At 49.8% G+C, this 19,337-nt stretch overlaps 3 protein-coding genes across 5 annotated transcripts in view; 2 read left to right on the forward strand and 1 right to left on the reverse strand.

The window, feature by feature from the left end:
• LOC122393847 (acid phosphatase type 7-like) overlaps nucleotides 1–19,337 on the reverse strand; it is a 102,847-nt gene that overhangs the window by 38,295 nt on the left and 45,215 nt on the right. The window contains exon 7 of the mRNA XM_043390261.1: nucleotides 17,080–17,222. Coding sequence (XP_043246196.1) covers nucleotides 17,080–17,222 — 143 coding nt within the window. The remainder of the gene's footprint in view (nucleotides 1–17,079; nucleotides 17,223–19,337) is intronic.
• LOC122393848 lies at nucleotides 3,943–9,770 on the forward strand. 3 transcript variants are annotated; one of them, XM_043390262.1, is made up of 3 exons: nucleotides 3,943–4,580; nucleotides 5,229–5,391; nucleotides 8,974–9,770. In XM_043390262.1, the coding sequence occupies exons 1-3, from the start codon at nucleotides 4,419–4,421 to the stop codon at nucleotides 9,369–9,371; spliced, it is 723 nt and encodes a 240-aa protein (XP_043246197.1). In that variant the 5' UTR covers nucleotides 3,943–4,418; the 3' UTR covers nucleotides 9,372–9,770. The 3 variants fall into 3 exon arrangements, 2 of the variants coding, with proteins under 2 accessions (XP_043246197.1, XP_043246198.1); XM_043390263.1 differs by having other exon boundaries at nucleotides 5,229–5,369; nucleotides 8,974–9,763; XR_006258766.1 differs by lacking the exon at nucleotides 5,229–5,391.
• LOC122393846 lies at nucleotides 5,401–8,970 on the forward strand. Its single transcript, XM_043390260.1, has 3 exons — nucleotides 5,401–5,994; nucleotides 6,243–8,246; nucleotides 8,471–8,970. Exons 2-3 carry the CDS (start codon nucleotides 6,297–6,299, stop codon nucleotides 8,507–8,509), a joined length of 1,989 nt encoding a protein of 662 aa, XP_043246195.1. The 5' UTR covers nucleotides 5,401–5,994; nucleotides 6,243–6,296; the 3' UTR covers nucleotides 8,510–8,970.

Here is a 19,337-nt window from a genome sequence, read left to right on the forward strand (position 1 = left end):
TTATTTATTTATCAGAATCACCAACAGGGACAAGCCCCACTGACAGGTGAAGTCAACATAAAAACATTAAACAGTATAAGACACATTGTAAACATCATACCTGTCGCATCACAGCCCGCAGTTCCCAACTATTTTATAAAATGAAAATTAAGATAAATGTGTGCTAAAATACATGATGCATAAAAAGAATCATCAAAAGATGCATATAAAAGTGCAAATGAAGCACGAGGGGGTAATAATAAACATCAGCAGAATGATGAGAAAATTAAGAATACACATAAAAAATAAACACAATAAAAGTAAAGTAAAACAAAACAAAAGTGAGATCGGTGAGCAAAAAACTACACGGTTAAAACGTATGCGGTGACACGAGTTTTAAAAGCACGTAAACTGTCATTAAATATGTCCGCCTCTGGATTGGTGGACAAAAAAGCGTTGATTGCCTTCGGGATCCTGCAATACATGCCCGACTGCACTGCCATCACACGAGCGCGGGGCACAGCAAAAAGAGTGTTGGTGCGGGTCGATCGAGGTGGCACATGGAGATGAAATGCATTCACAAGGATGGCGGAGCTGATTCTCCCATGAAAGATGTTCTTCAGGAAAAGGATATCGTGCTGGATCCTGCGTTGTGCCAGAGAAGGGATTTGAAAATGGAGTAATAGGCTGCTGTAGGAGAGAGACGGAGAGGAACCAGAGGATGTGTTCGCCAGCAGCCAGATGAGGAATTTGTGCTGAACTCGATCGACCCGCACCACGTGGGACTTTGCCGCCCCCGCCCAGACCGTACTGCAATATTCTAAAATAGAGCGCACGTTTGAGAAGTATGCGGCTAACACTGCGCTGCGGTTGAATTTAGCCTTGCCGAAGCCGACTTGAAAAGAACGAATGAGGAGGCCGAGCGCACGATTGGCCTTGCGAACAATGTCTGATATATGCGGCGCGAACGTTAATTTGGTGTCGAGGGTCACCCCTAAGTCCCTGATCTCGCTCACATGTTCTAGTTCCGCATCGGCTATAAAATATTTGGTCTGGACGGGGCACGCTTGAGGGTCATCGTGAATAATTTGCACTTTTTTGGATTTAGAGTAAGTCCCCATCTGACGGACCAGGCTGACAGCTGATTGAGGTCGTTCTGCAGCAATAGTCCGTCAGCTGGGGAGTTGATTTGGCGGAAAATTTTGACGTCGTCGGCGTACAAAAGGCAGCCGGATGTGATGTGACACGGTAAATCGTTGATGAACATTGCGAAAAGGAGGGGGGCCAAAAGTGCTCCTTCTGGAACGCCGGAGGTCACAGGTCTCCAGTTGGAGGTCCTACCATTCACCATGAAGCCAAATCTGATGGCTTATTTCAGAAAGACCACTAAAAGAGCTATTGAATGCACTTTTCCGCGACGATGTAGCTCTATTGGTCCCGGAGGTAAGCGCCGGTGTTTCGAGAAATGTTGCGATATGCCACATTTTACCTTTGACGACCTCTGGTGACGTGACCTTTGACCTGACCTCGAAATGACCAATTACACTACCTGGAATTTCGGACGCTCTTTCGAATGCCACTTACTACGTGTCGCTATGTGGCCCAGGAGCCGAGTTAGAAGGGAAGTGTTCAATCAACACCTCCCGGCCCGGCGCGTTTGGCGCCGAGCACCGGTCCGGCGCGGGCTGATGTTTGGCTGCTACACCCAGAGTCGCAAAAAGTCGCAAGAAATGAATGTTGGATCTTTTAGTGCAATGACTCAATGACATGTAGCGAGATTTTCGAAGCGGTACTTTGCGGTACTTTTTTTAAAGTCTATTTGTGTGTGACATCAATTATATGAAATTATATTCGTCTTTAAATCTCTGCGGTGCAAATACATCATAACCAAGTAGAAGTTGGCCATTTTCATGTGGTTAGGACTTAGGTGTGTTTTCAGACCCGGAGCTATCGTTTGATGTATATAAATGTGGAATTCCTCCTCAAATTGTGATTGTTTTCGTGGATCAAAGATACTTTGTCAAAGAGTGCGGGGGACGAGTTCGGTCCAAACGATTCCGAAGTTCGTGTTTAAGCTGAGTTCTCGCCATGAAACAGTAATTCAGTTGGGGAAACTACGAGGAGCCAAACAAAAATTGGATTAGCCAATCAGCGGCTGGAGTGGGCGGGGCGATGACCATATATGGTCATTAAATCAGACAACTTCATCTTTTCAATGAATCCAAGCATTCAAATGAAAAAAATAAGGCACAGGAATGTTTTTTAACCCGGCAGTTGCTGGGGTATTTCGCCACCCACCGTTTGCTGGGGGGGGGGGGGGGGCGTTAAACGCCCCCAGCCGATAACTCGAGAACCAATAGGCGCAGCGAAACGCACGAGGCGGCAAACGAAAGAGCGCGACGAGACGCTTCAGATGAGTACTTTAAAGTTGAATTTTGAGGTCACAGGTCGGGTCAAGGTCAGGTCAAACACCTGAAATCGGGCTTTCAGTAGCATGGACTTCAGGACTTCGCAATGGGCGCCTCTCGCCATAAACTCTGTCAAAACGGTGCACAATCCATCTTATAAGGCCTACAAGAGTGTGTGCTTCATATAGGGGTCAGTCAAGCATAGGTCAGGGTCAAGGTCAGGTCAACCGGGTGGGCACATATCCCCGAAAATCAAAACTGATATTCGCAGCCTGTGACACATGTTTTATAGGTAATTTGGGGCGTAGAACACGATGGTGACATTCATTTTATCATATGTGTACGTGTTTGGCTCAAAAAGTTCAGTTTAAGAAATTCATGTATCATGGTCGTGAAGAAGTCACGAAAAATTGCCAAGATTCAGTTCATGATTTTGGAAAATGCGGAACGATAATCAATAATCGAAGATAGCCATTTGATTGATCATGGTATTGGCAGCCTAATGGCGTTTACGGCATGTCTGTATGTTTATTCTGTGATTTTATATGATTTTTTGAACATATGCCGTTTTTGGTCGAAAAGTCAGAAATCATGACGTCACTAAAACCTCGATATCTCAAAAATTTTCCGACCGATTTTTTTGAAACTTTGTCACAATAAACTGCAATCAATTCCCTACAGGTACCCAAAATTTGGCGCGCCTGCGGCGCGCCGTTTTTATGCTATGGCCCGGCGAAAAAAGTGGGGGCGTTTAACGCCCCCCCCCCCCCAGCAACTCGCGGGTTAAAGGGACCCTCCCACCTTAACATAAGATTTGAGTTGAGATAGCCAAAATGGGGTCCCTGGCTCACAATTACCGGTTTCGGCACTCACAACATCGAGAAATGCCTTAAATCGGAAATATTGAATTTCAAAATTGCAGCATTTTGATTCAGAGGGGCTAATGCATAGGAATCCCCTCTGAATGTGTGACGTCAGCGCAGATATCTAACGATTTTTAAATGTTGTAGCAAGGGAAATTAGAGAAAAGAGGAAAGAAGGAATAAAAAAGCTTCATCTTCTTTGCGGTTCATCAAACACCGCGGTCCGTTGTCACTCAACTGGTTGTACAAGAAGAACATAATTCGCTGCTGGAAGAACTCGGTAGTAAAGCTGGTAGAACAGGGGAGCTTGAGCGTCTTGGAAAAGATCCCTAGAGGGATATGAGATCCTGAGATGGTGTTGAGATCCTGAGATAGATGTAGGTATCCAATAGAGATAGCTTTAGAGAGGGATCTTGATAGAGATCTTGAGATGGAGATGAGATCCTGAGATAGATCTAATCCACCTGCTAGGGATCTAAAGATGACGTCCACCTGGGAGAGATGTAGATATAGATCCACCTTGCGTACAAATACATCTGATGGAAGATGCTTTTTGATTTAGAGGCTTGATGATTCTGTTCATTGTATAGACCATGATGCACGAGATGCTTCTTCACTACTCGGATTAGGGATAGAGGGATCCGATCAGCTGGGTTTGCGGCACAGTTGGGCAGGTGAAGGACAGGTGTCGCTATTCGTTACTGCCCTGTGACCTTTTTTTTCTCCTCATGTTACCGTACCGTATTTGTTTTCCATCGTTACTGTGTTGTATCCTACCTTTCCTTTACGCCCCGTCATTTTATTTTACCTATGGCAGCCCATTTGGTAACCCCTGCATCCTTCACGAATATTTTTCCTAACCGCGCCGATTTCGCTTTGTTGTATTATTTCGTTCTGAGTTCTGTCGCCACCGCCGCCGTGTGAGGTTGTGTACCGCCAGTGTGCCATCTGCTGCCACCACCGCCACCAATATAATTGAAGTGCTCATATATTCAAGTTTTTTAAAGTCAAACCAGAGAGCCGGCCCTATTTATTTCATTTTGATTTTCAACATAGTCCTCCGGGCCGGATGACTTTTTGATTTCTGTTAAATTTGCTTCTTTGATGATTTGCTGATTGATTTTGACTGATCAAGACTGAGATTGACTTGTGAATTGTGTATATCAAGATGGAGAGTGAGGCACAGCTTAAACAGAAAAGGACTGTGGCTCGAGGTAAGGCAACCAGACTGATGAAAGAGCTTGCCGAATGTGATAATTCTCAAGAGGACGACCTTGCCTTGGCAATACACCACCTTGAGCAGCACGTTGATCTGATGACCGAGATCCAGGTGAGCCTGACAAAGCTGTCTGTGCCTGATGATACCTCGCATATTCAGGATATGCAGGATCAGATTTTCAAAGCTAAGCGTGTGCTTGCTCGTCTGGAAAGGAGCTCTGAGGTCTCTGTTGGAAGGACTCAGTGTGTGCCGCCTTACCTGGGGGGAAAGCTGGACCTGAAGCTGCCCAAGTTCTGTGGGGATGTGGAAAAGTGGTCAGAGTTCTGGAGCCTGTTCTGTGTATCTGTCCATGACAACCCTGCTTATGCACCTGTCGAAAAGCTGGTGCACTTGAAGGCGCACCTCCTCGATCAGGCAGAGGTGGCTGTGCAGGGTCTTCCCATCACTGACCAGGGCTACTTGAAGGCTGTGGAGACCCTGAGGGAAAGGTTTGATCGCCCAGATTTGTGCATTAAGGTGCTGATGCAGAGATTGTTGTCCACCACCCCTGTGCACAGTGACAATGACTTGGTCCGCTTGCGCCGCATGATTGATGGGCTGGTTTCTGAGGTCAGGGCACTGGAGACGATGAACGTGTTGCCTGACTCATATGCTGTTCTGCTGATGCCTGTGCTATTGTCGTGCATCCCTGAGTCATGGAAGATTGAATGGCTGAGATGCAGTGCTGACTCATCTGATGAACTCACAGTCTTCCTGAAGTTCCTGCAGAAGGAGATGAGCATCAGGGAGGAGGCAGCTGCTCGGAGGAAGAGGACCACCAGTGAGCAGCCACCTACCGCAGTACCTAGGAAGCCGACAGTCAGCATGCTGAACGTGAGGCAGAAGAAGGGACCTGACTGGGTATGTCTGGCATGCGGAACGGGTAGGCATGGCCTGGCTGCGTGTTCGGCCTACCGCACCATGACTGTGCCTGTTCGCTGGGATGTTGTGCGCCAGGCTAAGCTCTGCTACCAGTGTCTTGGTCCCCATCTGCTGCGTGCTTGCCACAGCACCCGATGCCCATGGTGTGGTGGCCCGCACCACTCGTCATTGCACCCGCCGCCCGGAGAGCATGCAGCCCTCATGCCTACTGAGAGATGTGTACCTGATCGCGGACCTCTGTCACCCCCTGCCGCTGCTGCTGTGTCTGAGAGTCGCATGCCTGATCGCAGACCATTGCCGCCCCCTGCTGCTGCTGGTACTTTTTCTGCCAACCAGGGACGGATGTGCATGGGCGTGCGGAGCCAGCAGCACTGCTACGTGCAGACGGCGCTCGTGGAGGTGGCTGGTCCTCGGGGCGTGCGTCTAGTACGCGCGCTGATTGACGGCGGGGCAGACGCCTCCTTCATCCGGGCTTCACTGGCTGACCAGCTGGGACTCGAGAAGGTCGGCCAGGGGACCTTCGCGTGTGTCGGATTCAAGGAAAGAGTTGAGGAGGCTCACCAGTACGACCAAGTAAGCGCGCGGCTCACTGGATACCAGAAAGGTGAGGCCGAGCTTGTGTTCTGGAGAACTGATAAGCTGTGTACGCCTGTGGGAGCTCCACCACCCATTCAGTCTCTGCCCCCAAGTGTAGAGCTTGCTGATGACTTCCGTGACGGACCTGTTGATGTTCTAATTGGGTGTGATCAGCTGTACAAGGTGGTGTTGTGGAACCAGGTGGAGGTGAATCCTGGCCTCCGGCTGGTGGAGACTGTGTTTGGGTATGTGCTCCACGGACAGTCCCCAGGCCAGCAGACGACCCGGCAGCGGCACGCCTACCGCTGTCAGCTGGTTGACGTCGAGCGAATGTGGACGCTGGACGCTGTGGGAGTCGCCGCAGAGGAGACCGCCGAGAGAGACCCACCTGTACCGACTTGGAACGCCACCGAGAACAGGTATGAGATGGGGCTAGTATGGAAGTCCGACCAGCGCCCATTGTCTAACCTGATGTTATCGAAGACCCGGACTCACCGTATGACAGAGAAGTTGAATGTTGAACAGTTCCAGGAGTACGATGACCACCTGCATCAGCTGCTGGAAGACGCCGTCATCGAGCCCGCGCAGCCGAGTCCGCCATCAGAGTTCATCTTACCGCATCGAGGACTGCACCGCAACGGCAAACTGCGAGTGGTGTTCGATGGATCAGCGCCAGACGGTGCAGGTATGAGCCTGAACTCCTACCTTGAGCCGGGAGAGAACCTGCTGCATCGTTTACCAGCTGTGCTACTTAACTTCCGTTCAGGAGCTGTGGGTTGTCAGACGGACATTCGTGCAGCTTTCCATCAGATTGTACTCACTGAGGAGGACCGTCAGTTCGTGCAGCTGCTGTGGGCGGGCCAGCGGCTGAGGTTTCGCAGGGTCCCGTTTGGACTCACCTGTTCGCCCTACATGCTGCTGTGCACTATCGCTGAGCACGTCCGCCGGTGTCTGCGCGATGAACCTGTTCTGTTGCAGAAGGTTCAGGATTCCGTCTACATGGACGACATGTGCCCGTCCTTCAGTACGAGGGCGGAGGCAGAGGCCGGACTGACGAAGATGGGTGACGTCTTCAGCGAGGCCTCCATGGATCTTCACAAGACCAGGATGTCTGGTGACGACACTGAGGACGAGAAGGTGCTCGGCCTACTGTGGAGCACAAGATCGGATCGTTTGGCCGTGACCGTGCCACAGGTGACCTGCCCTGGCACCCGGGCTGAGCTGCTATCTGCTGTGAGTAGACCGTTTGATCCGCTCGGCGTGGTGACGCCGTGGCTGATCTGGGGGAAGGCCCTGTTTCAGCGTACCTGGCTTGACGCTGAATGCACATGGGATAGTCCCCTGAGTGGGGAGCTGCAGACCGAGGTCCGAGCCTGGTGGAGAGACTCGCCGGGGAGGGTGATCTGGTTCCCTCGCCTAGCCGGAGCGCGTGACGACCAGTCCGGAGCGACTTTTCACGTGTTTTGTGACGCGTCTCGGACCGCCTACTGCGCGGTGGTGTATGTGGTCCAGGGTGGGGAGCCTGCCCTGGTGATGTCGAAGAGTAGGCTGGCCCCCCTGTCTCCACATCTAACGATCCCCAGGCTGGAGCTGATGGCCGCTGTTGTTGGAGCCAGGTTGATGGACTTCATCAAGAACGCGCTGCATCTGGAGAGCGCAACAGTCACCTACTGGTCCGACTCGACCGACGTGCTTCACTGGCTCAACCGGAGGCGGCCTCTCAAGATGTTCGTGGAGAACCGGGTGAAGACTGTGCTTCAGTTGACGACCGCCGACCAGTGGAGGTACGTCAGAGGCTCTGATAACCCCGCTGACATAGGCACGAGAGGGGTAACGCTGACCTCTCTCATCGCCTGTGACAAGTGGTGGAAGGGTCCACCATTTGATTTGAGTCCGCCTGACTATGATGCCTCGTTAGTGCTACTGACGCCTCCCTCAGCAGAAGCCGAAGCAGAGACGAGGCCCGAGGTCAGACGTCAGATCGTGGCCGTGAGACGAGAGTGTGGCCCTGATCCGATTCCAGACGTCATGCGTGGACCGTTTGACGTGACTCGGTGTTCTCATCTCAAGCAGGCAGTGAACCGCACCGCGTGGATTCTTCGGTTCGCGCACAACGCCAGGCACCAGCGCACGGAGAGGAGGAGTGGAGCGCTGTCGCCCGACGAGCGCCGGGAGGCGCTGCGGTTCTGGATCCGGGTCTCGCAGAGTGCCGCCTACGCGCCGGAGCTGGAGGCGCTGACGGCTGGCGCGCCGCTGCCACCCAACTCGCGACTCGAGAAGGTCAGACCTCGTCTGAACGCAGATGGTGTCCTAGAAGCTGTCACGCGAACTCACGAACCTGCTCTGATCATTCTGCCCGAGTTTGCCCATCTGACCACCTTGATAGTGGATGATGCACACCGTAAATCGTTTCACCAGGGTACCCGCACCACACTGGCACTGCTGTCTGGTGAATACTGGGTGAGGAGACGAACTGTTCATCGTGTGGTCAGTACATGCTTCAGGTGCCGGAGGTACCGGGGTGCGCCGTACCGGTCAGCTGATGGCGCGCTGCCCCTGTTCAGGACGGAGCCCAGTCGTCCGTTCAGCCGGGTCGGTGTGGACTTTTTCGGTCCGATGTACGTCAAGGGCGGCGACAAGGTATGGGTACTGCTGCTGACCTGTGCCTCGTCGCGAGCTGTGCATCTCGAACTGTGTAAGACTCAGAATGTCGCTGACGTCAAGTTGGCTTTGCGCCGCTTCTTTGCGCTACGTGGCACCCCATCGCTAGTTGTGAGTGACAATGCCAGAACGTTTCATGCCCTGCTCGGGCACCTACCTGCAGCTGTGACCTGGCGCTTTGTACCCGAGGCGGCGCCCTGGTGGGGCGGCTTCTGGGAACGTTTGGTCGGGATAACCAAGAAGTCCCTGCGCATTACCCTGCACCAGTGTTATCTTACCCATGAGGAGTTGGCAGTCACCCTGTATGAGTTGGCGTTACAACTGAACTTCCGACCTCTCACCCCAGGTGACGACGACGTGCTGACGCCCGCGCACCTGTTGTTCGGGGTCACGTCCATCCGTGGCGTGCTCTCTCCGTCTGGCCACGAGCTGGACAGCCTGAGTCGGCGCTGGCGGCACCAGCGGCTGGTCAGCGAGCACCTGGTTCAGCGATGGACCAAAGAGTACCTGCAGACTCTACGCACGTGGAGCTTCTCTCGGCGCGGCCGTCCGGTTCGGCTGCCCGAGGTTGGAGAGATTGTGCTGGTGCACGCGGAAGGTCCGCGTGGTCGCTGGCCTCTGGCGCGCGTGGTGTCCCTCCTGTCTGGAGCGGACGGCCGCGCTCGCGCGGCGAGTATCGTGCTAAGAGGGCGACTTACCCGCCGCCCGATCAACAAACTGTTGAGACTAGAGGCGTCGGAGTGAAGTGAGCGTCGGCGAGGCGAGTGCCGAAAAAGTGACTGTGTGCCGAGTGAGGAGAGACTTTTCGAAGTGACGGCTCACTTCGAAAGTGGGGAGTATGTCGCTATTCGTTACTGCCCTGTGACCTTTTTTTCTCCTCATGTTACCGTACCGTATTTGTTTTCCATCGTTACTGTGTTGTATCCTACCTTTCCTTTACGCCCCGTCATTTTATTTTACCTATGGCAGCCCATTTGGTAACCCCTGCATCCTTCACGAATATTTTTCCTAACCGCGCCGATTTCGCTTTGTTGTATTATTTCGTTCTGAGTTCTGTCGCCACCGCCGCCGTGTGAGGTTGTGTACCGCCAGTGTGCCATCTGCTGCCACCACCGCCACCAATATAATTGAAGTGCTCATATATTCAAGTTTTTTAAAGTCAAACCAGAGAGCCGGCCCTATTTATTTCATTTTGATTTTCAACAACAGGGCATTCGAAGTCCCGATGACCACTGCCAAACTTATGGGTGGTAATTACATTGATTAATTGAATGTGATCATTCGTCCAGTCACCCATTCCTATATCACTGGCCTCCCCATTACGAAAATTGCCCACTTAATTCGTATTAGCGTTGCTAGTTTTAACTGCCCTCGAGAATCATTTGTTCGACTGCCGTAACCGAATTCTATCAAATTCCTATCGGCCTTATTCTAAGATTCATGCGTCGTCATTCTCACACCCTTGCTCGCATTACGTTTGCATTTCATATATTCACCCAAATTTAATTGATAGCCCCCGAAATTCCCTCCGATAGTGTTAGGTGTCTTACAAACCAGGGTCTCCCCGGCGAGATAAATGTCTCTTTCCGAAATCCATATGCATGCTCCGCTAACCGGCGACTAAGATACTTATCGCAGGGCCGTCCAGAATAATTGCACAAATATCCACCCTGCTAATTTATGGGATTCACTACACGTCCGATAGACTTATGGTACACATATACGCGATTTACATCCGACTTATCTCTCTATCCGGGAGAGATTACCTATGCCCTCTTCCGGTCCGCGTGTAACACCTCCGTTCACGACCCAGGGACCACCGTTCATATCCTGGAACTCTCCTCAGGAACTCTCCTTAAACCCTGGGATTTACTTTCAAGGCCTTACGTGTCCTGGAGTACATCGTTACCTCCCCTGAGGCTGTCCAGTACCGATTAAGGTACCCTTACAAAATAAGTATGAGGACTTATTCGGGACACTATAGCTTGCCTTATCCGCCCTTTGGGTGACTCACCCCTGACCTTCGGCTTCTTACCTTTGGCATAGCTCCAACTTACTCTCCGACTGCACTGTACCAGTCTTCTCCTTCCCTCTGCCATAGAAACCTCTCACTGCCTCGTTACCCAGTATTACCTAAGCGGGAAATCTAACAGTAGCCGGTACCACTGGCGGAAAACGTGCATATGCCCTGCGTACGTGACGGTGTGTCCCTCTTATTATTCCGGTCTGGACGTATGTTTATGAGAAGTGCATCTGTGTCTCATACGGTCATGCTGGTAAACGTTACGCCATAGGAGACGGGCAAACAAGCCGTCTGTGCCTCACAATGCCCTGTGCCAATATTGGTGGAGTAATTATTGGCGCTAACTCGCAAGAACGCGAATAACAGAAACGCACTGCCCTATTGTGGCCGCTGCTCCACTCCCGACGCTGCTCTCATGTGCCATCTAGCGGCGCACGGTCCCGCGTCGCGAACGACGATTACCACGGCTGCCGGGCAGTGGATCGTCGTCGCCGGCAGTCGACAGTTGTCAAGGCCGCGCCGCGATGGGCGCGTCATCACTCGCGGTGCAGTACTGGTGTGTGCGGTCTCTTCGGGCCGGGTAGATTCAACGAATGTGTCAGTGAGTGTGAATCTGGTAAAATATCGCTGCAATATCTCCCTGTTCGACATCTCATCAGCTCCGTTTTACGTAAGTTTTTTTTTTTTTTTGAACTCCTGTCCATTTACTCGTTTCCCAACAAAGATGGTCTTTTCTAGTATTTATTCTACAGAAGCACAGCGATCGGTACCTATATTAGTCGCATATTAGTTCTAACCACAAACAATTCTACATCTACCTATTACTCGACATTTCGCAATTTCACTGACGCAAAGTACAAGGACCATCTCAAGTCGCAAAGTGTCAGACCGTCGACCTCAAACCACTACTCTCAACTCTGCACCTAAGTAACAGAAGAAATTCCGCCGTAAAATCAAGCATTCGTATCCGTCGAAAATCATAACTCATAGCCACATTCATAGATCGATTGCATGAATCAGTCGCCACCTTAAAACATTACATTTCTTTTCAATCGTATTTACCTGTTCTATAATTGATTTCGACTTCGCAATTAATTCCTCCAGCAATATTACCAATGATTTCGCAAAGCAACTTTTAGTGAGTACAGCACGAATCTACACCCTTAATTTCACAAACGAATTCCAACCTCAAATCTTAATCGCACCTGACTACCGCCGATAATAAATCGAACGAACCAGCTTGGCCAAACACAAAGACATATTCGTTATTCAATACTGACACGCATCATGTCATCAATCTCAACGTTCGTGACAATGAGCTGCTTATTCAAATTTTAGCATCTCGCTCCCGGCCTAATCGTGAATTCCGACGGACAATAACGGTTTGCTGGCGACTCTGACATGACCTTCCCAATTCAGATCCTAATATGCTACTAGGGTGTCTGGACCAATAAGTTCAAAGTAATTTAAGTTTTCCAATTCCAATTGAGAGTGCATTTTATCGTAACCGAAAATGTTTGGCAGTCGTCACGGCACGGCAGGCTGGGCAAAGGGGGGGGGGGTGAGGATTGGGATTGAGCAGACTTTTCCGCAACACTCACATTCTGGAGTTCCTTTACGCTTCCGCTTCTCAGTGTGGTCACAAGCGTCGGCTGCTGTCCTCGGTTCTGGCCGCTCGAACTGAAGAGGCTTCTCGCGGGTGACCCCGGACTGACGGCGGCTCCCAGATGGCGTCTCCGGCTCCGGCTGCAGACTGTGACTCTCGGCTGCTCGACTGTGCAACTCTCCCTGGCTGGGTGACGCACCCTTTTATAGTTGGGGGGGGGGGGGGGGGGTGACTGCCACGCCCTTGCGCCGTCATCCTCCTCTGCCTTCCTCTTGTGGGTGGGCCCGTAAGATGGCGCCCTCTGTCCTGTTTAGTCATCCTGCTCCTCTGTGTCTGCAATTTTTGGCCGTCGAATCGTCTTCGTGTTGAGTGCTTTATCATCTTAGTTGTCGCTGGCATAAACCAATCCCCGAAAGGTTGGTGATTTTCGAGTTTTAATTTGATTCTTCAATTTCATTTTATTCAAACTTTTGTTTCCTTCCGTTTCGTCTGCCGGCAACGCCCCTTGTGACGTCACTCTTGCTCCGCCCACTGACGTCATCTTGGTTGGGAGGGTCGGTAGAACAGCGCCTTCTGTCCGCGGTGGGGACGTCCTGAACTACGTTTGTTTCGGACAACAGCGCTTTCTGTCCGCAGTGGAGACGTCCTGAACTACGTCTGTTTCGGAGGTTGTCTGCTAAGTTTAGCAGATTCCGTTGCAGTGAGACGCACTGTTGTGCTACCATGGCTACGTGAGACCCAATGTGCTACGTGCCTTAAGCCTGCGCGTGGTCTCACAGTGTGCCGACGTTTGCTTGTAGCTTCAGCTGCTTTGTAATGACTACCAATGACTCATCCTGATGTGACTGTCTTCAGAGGTGCTTGTCTTAATTGGAGTTTAATGGCGGCCCATTCTGTGCGGACAGTGAGAAATGATTGGGGAGGGTGGACCTGGGGACGGGTGGGAGGAGGGAGGGAATAATGACAAGGGAGGGAAGCGTGCGGCAGCGCTCTGCTCAGCTGCGCGTCACCGGGCCGACCGTGCCGAAAAGATACTACGTTAGATGGTCAAGATGTAGCGTGCTACAATGTTTGACTAAAACGTTTTGTAGCACGCGGTGGTATATGCTGCTTTGCGCGCAACAAGTGCCGCACTTTCAGCTGCCAAACTATTGCTTCCAAATAAAGTCGCTAGGAACAGCGGAGATTCCAAAAAGTAAACAAAAGTAAAAGTCTAAGATCTTGAAAACCGGTTAATATTTTCGGTGAAATTTGGTAGATATTCGTTTTCGCTCTTTCTGAACCGAGCGACATCACTTTCATGCCAATTCATAAACTTTTTTGAAGGTGGGAGGGTCCCTTTAACCACACAAGGCCTATACTCACTCGGTGCATAATTAATTGGCGGCTCTAAATCGCAGAGTTACAACGCAAGGTCAAACTGTGATTGGCAAATATGGCGGATTGAAACAGACGCGCCAAAAAATGTAAGCAGTACCGTGGTTTAAAAATGTCATTATTTTTTATTTTGTTTACCGTTTTTGTTTTTCTAATTGTGCTTAATTTATTATTTTAAAATTAAATATCTTTGTTTATTGTAATTAAATTAAATCTTTTAACAATTTTATTTCATAAAACCAATCCATTTATTGAATGGCCAGCTGATTGTGACGCCCAGAACATGCAGAAAAGCCGTTTTTCTATCGCCATTTTCGAGTCAATTCGCTGAATTTAATCAAATCACGCTAATTCCTAGTGAACAATGGAAGCCTTTTTTCTCCAATAAGTGGACGCGATACTGCAAGTACCGGCTTGTTATACCGTGACTCTGCGGAGGAGTGAAGCGCCACTTGGTACGGGGTGGCGGCGCAGATTTGACGGGCTGAGAGCGGAGGCTAGAGTGCATGTTTTGAATGCGTGTTCTACCTCCCCCACCGTTCGTTTATGTCTGCTTTATGTATGGTTTTGACACCGAGCAATTTAGCCTCGGTTATCGCGGATGGTCTACGGATGTTTAACCTTCCAGGCGGTGGGCGGAGGGAGGGGCATTTTTTACCCCTCCCTTTAATTTTTTTTTCGATATATCTCCAGATGGCTGCGCCGAACGTCACCAAATTTTCAGTACCCTCGACATAACTATTACACGTTGTGACCAATTTTTTTTCCAAAGGCTATGATAGGTTGGCCGCTAATGACGTTGGAGTGACGTCATTTCTACCATTTTCGACCAAAAAAAAAGGTTCCGCGGGAAAAGCTGCCAGGCCTAGGTATAGCTTTGATGATACAGAAGAATGTTCAAGACATAAAATGTGTAGAATTACTAGGGCTACTATACTGCTATCTCGAAATTTTGAAAATTTAGGAATTCAACCCCCAAAAAATATTTTGGGAATATAATAGCCAAAAAATCCCAAAAGTTTTTTTCGATTTTCGAAAAACCCAGAATATATGTAATAGCCTCTAAAGACTTCTATTCACATACCAAATTCTAGATCGATGTTACTTCTTTTTTGGCCAAGTTATAGCGAAAGAGAACTTCAAAATTGATGACATCAAATTTTCAAACTCAATTTTCAGCAATTCTAGACCACGTAGCGCAAAACATAGACCACCATTAGACTCGCCGTGATGAGCTGAATCGAATCAATAACCATTTAATGCAAAACTATCAACTTTGAAATTAGACCTTTTGTAACCTAGCATTGACCTGACCTCCACCAGAAAGTGACCTAAACCGTACCTGATGGTCTTATAGAGTTATAACCAACACCATTGAGTTTGAAATGAAAAAATTGCCATAAAAACATGCATCGCACATTGCACAACCCAAGAAAAGTTGGGTTCATGTGCTGACCCTTGATGACCTGAGCTGTGACCTGACCTGGTATTATCATTGACTTCCAATAGCAGCATATGCATTAGGTAACTTACGCCCTATCGCTGATTTTCGACAAAATGCGTTTTACTCGATGTTATAGCGCCTTCCCCAGAGGACCCGTAAACGATGAAACATTTCATCTTTGACTTGACCTGTGACGTCATCAATGACCCCAAGGTCAATGAAATTGGATTTCCCTCAACACATTTGACAAGGCTATCGAACGCCGTTTGAATTTTACGGATACCTCCAGTAGTTTCGGTGATACGGGGGGAGGGGGCAAACAAATGCCTTCCCCCACCGCGCGGAAGGTGGCCGGGAGGCCCACCGCCTGCCGGGCTAATACAATACAAAGCATTACATACCATTACTCTTATTCATCGCTGAAAGTTTTAAGGCGATCGTTCAATCGGTGTAGATATGACGAGGATTCTAACTTTTTCTGAGGTGAGGTCACTTGACGTGACCTGGTGACCTGAACTAAACCGGCGCCGGGCCTTCTAACTCGGCTCCTGGGCCACGTAGCGACACGCTGTAAGCGGCAATCGGAAGAACGTCCAAAATAAGGGCGAAAACACTTCGGTATTTTTTTGGGTCAGGTCGTAGGTCAGGTCATCAGAGGTCACCAAAGGTGAAATGTTGGCTATTTCAACATTTTGGAAACTGCAAATGGCTAACTCGGGAGCCCATAGAGCTACAGCGCCGCGGGAAAGCGCAGTCGATAGCTCTTTTAACGCTCTTTCGACAACATACCCTCAGATTTGACCTCAGGTCAACGGTTTAGCCTCCAGAGAGCAAGAACTAAAAAATAGCCGTTTTTACCAAGTGTTTTTTCGGCAATAACTTTGGGCTCAAAAGTCACGACATTACTTTTGCCAGCATCGTGTTCCTCTCGTCGAGACGCGTCGAATGACTTATAATTTGACCTTAAAAGGTCAACATGAAAATTTGACCTCAGGTCAAGGTCATGACCTGACCGGAAAAGGTCATATTTCTTATCAGTCGATCCGCATCGTCGAGCCGAACACATCTCAGGCGTTTTCATCGCTCTAGCATGCCTCTATCAGAAGTTATCAGCGAAAAACTGTTAGATACTATTCGTGACCTGAGATGACCTCGGGGACATAACGAGGCGTCACAGGTGCCATTTTCCGGTTCAGTGTGTCAATTTTACCTGCATCCCGATGTTTGAGAGTGTCTAGAATGGCGTTCATGCAAAAGAGACGCTTTTAATTTTCTCCCATTGACTTATGTATAATGTATAATGGAGAGGCCGCAAAATTGACCTGACCTTAGGTCACCAATATCAAAATTCCGAGATAAACCATTAAAGATACTGTTACACTTATCAATCGTTGAAAATTTCCAGACAAGCGTTCCGTCGGTGTAGCTATGACGAGCATTCTAATTTTCTTCTGAAGTGAGGTCACTTGGCGTGACCTGGTGACCTGACCTTGAACGACCTGGTTCTGAAAATTTCACAACATGTGCGGATAAGATGCATGAACGGGTGTGCCAAAAACCGTGTCGCTTCGCGCCGCCGTTTTTAAGATAGTTGCGAAAACCGCAAGGGGGTGTTCAAACACGGCGCGGCGCCGCTGATGAATACTGAGATTTACCTCGACCTTAGAGAACACAGACACGGGGTACGTGGCGCTGGGAGGGCCAACGTCGCCTTGACACCACCGGTGTAACACGGACCACTCGTACTTACATAGCTGGTCACCTCACAGCGAGCCCCCCCCCACACCCACACCCACACTCACATTTCCCCCCACACACACACACACACCCACCGACACACCCACATCCCCACCCCTCCCCCACACCCACCCACACTCACACCCCCACCGACACACCCACACCCACACCCAACCCACACTCACCCACACTCACCCCCCCCCCCACACCCTCACACCCCCACCCACCCACCCGCGCACACACACACGCACACACACACACTCACAAGTGCAGGACGGGTATGCCGACTCGCATGGCGTCGAACTGCTTCGTGCAGTCGTCGGTGTCGTTATCGGAGCAGTACATGGGCCGGTGGCCGAACACCACCAGCCAGGGACGCAGCGCGCGGCTCTCCGGCCTGTTGGCCTCCTGTCGGTATGTACCACACGGGGTGGGGTCAGTACAGTACACGGGCCACCAGCCAGGGACGCAGCGCGCGAATCGCCGGCCTGTTGGCCTCCTGTCGGTACCAGACGTTGTGATCGTGTCAGATGTACGCTGTATCGTATGTATGACTATTGTTTAGCCCCCCCCCCCCCGCCCTCACCTCCCTGCCAGTGCGCTGTGATGCGCCGAGATAGCATCGTGGTTGTAGCGCCAATATATGTAATGTCACATTCTATCTTGAGTGATGCGCAGCACGAGTTTAGGCCAGGGCGATCTATAGAGACAGCGATATTGAATACGGTTGGATATTTGATGAGAGGGCTGGATGGGGGTCAGGTCGGCACTCGGCAGTCTTACGACAGCTGACACATCTAAGGCTTTCGATAGTGTGCGACGCCCCAGGCTATTAACTAAATTAGGATGGTACGGTATTGATACTCATTGGATCGAGGATTGTTTGGGCGGACGGGTGCAAAAGGTCAGGGGCGGACAGAAGACATTTCCGATCAGTCACGGCGTGGTGCAGGGGTCGCTTTTAGGGCCGATTTTGTTTTTACTTTTCACAAATGACTTCACATCCTTTACGGACACGAAAACTGTCATGTACGCAGATGATGTACAATTTCTTCATCTTGAACTTCAAAAAAAAAAATCACAAGCAGCTTCCAACTCGTGTTCAGTCTACCTTGGAAAACTCACAGCAGTGGTTCACAGACAATAGTTTGAAAATAAATCCTTCAAAAACAGATCTAGTTCTTGTAAAACATAGACAGAGGCGTGATCAGTCAAGCTTTGAAATGCAATTTGGGAGGTCAGAATTAAGTCGCCTGACAAAGCAAAAATTTTAGGAGTGGCAATCGACAGCAGTCTTACGTTTGAGGATCATGTGTCGCTTGTGATACGCCGCAGTTACGCTGCGCTCGGTGGACTAGCTAAATATGCAAAGTGGTTGTCGAAACAGGTAAAGAATATGATTCTTGAGGCGCTCATTTTTCTGCATTTAATATACTGCATACTACATTTAATATACTGCATACTGCATATACATATAATATACTACATTTAATATACATTCTCGTATGGGCTGGGTGCGGTAAAATGCAGCGACCTCGTGTACAAAAAGTTGTGAACCATTGTGCACAGGTCGTATTCGGCATGCGAAGATCTTCGCATGTAACATCGCTCCTGAAGGAGCTTAAGTGGACAAACGTCGATCAACTTGTTAGTGAGTGTGATATATCTCGAATGCACACCACCTTAACCCTCGCATGTGTGCGGCGTTTGCCAGCTTCTAATGTGTAGGGGGGGGGGTCGGTTGGACCCCCCCCTTGCCGTTTGGCCCCTGATCAAGCTAGAGCTTCGCGGAAAAAACGAGCGTGTTGCCCGTGACGAGAGGAAGCCGATGATACCCAATTTTAAGGTCCTAGGTCATTGGTTGACCTTCCAGGTCAGGTCAATGACCCCAAAGTCGGGAAAATCGGGACCTGTTAGAAAGTCGTAAAGAGTGGCTGCTAAGGGGTTTTTCGGGGTGCTGATCACGAATATCGTGTTAGTTTTGATCACAGATGATGTCTTGAAGCATTTAGACCAGGTCGGGTCAGGTCAGGTCAGGTCAACCAGTAGGCGTCGTGACGGGTATTCGTAGTACGTGTCAACCGCCTCTGACAGCTTCGTAACATGTTACGAAGTCACCAAAACTACTTCGTAAATGTTCAAATGGTTGCTAAATTCGAATTCAGCTCCAAAAACTAGCCTAGAAACATGTAAAACTCGAAAAAGTGAACCGAGGTCACCCGAGGTCACCAAAGGTCAATGACCTGACCTGACCTTCAGGTGACCTTGACACCCACGGGAGTAACATCAAATTACATGTTTGAACGTTTGAAACCACGAAAAGCTTGCAAACGCGCGGCTAATGCGAGCTGACATACGCAGAATCGCGATTCCGGCCAAACATGGTCTCGGAAAAGAGGTCACAGGTCAAAGGTCATTTGGGTCAGGGTCATGAAATTTTCAGGGTAGGTGTAAAATTGATCAATGTGAGGGTACTGAAAGTTTCGTCGCGATCGGCCGCTTTTTACGCGAGTTATTCGCGAA

The sequence above is a fragment of the Amphibalanus amphitrite genome, unplaced genomic scaffold (assembly GCF_019059575.1).
Source record: "Amphibalanus amphitrite isolate SeventyFive unplaced genomic scaffold, NRLGWU_Aamphi_draft 000557F_arrow, whole genome shotgun sequence".
Lineage (NCBI taxonomy): Eukaryota > Metazoa > Arthropoda > Thecostraca > Balanomorpha > Balanidae > Amphibalanus > Amphibalanus amphitrite.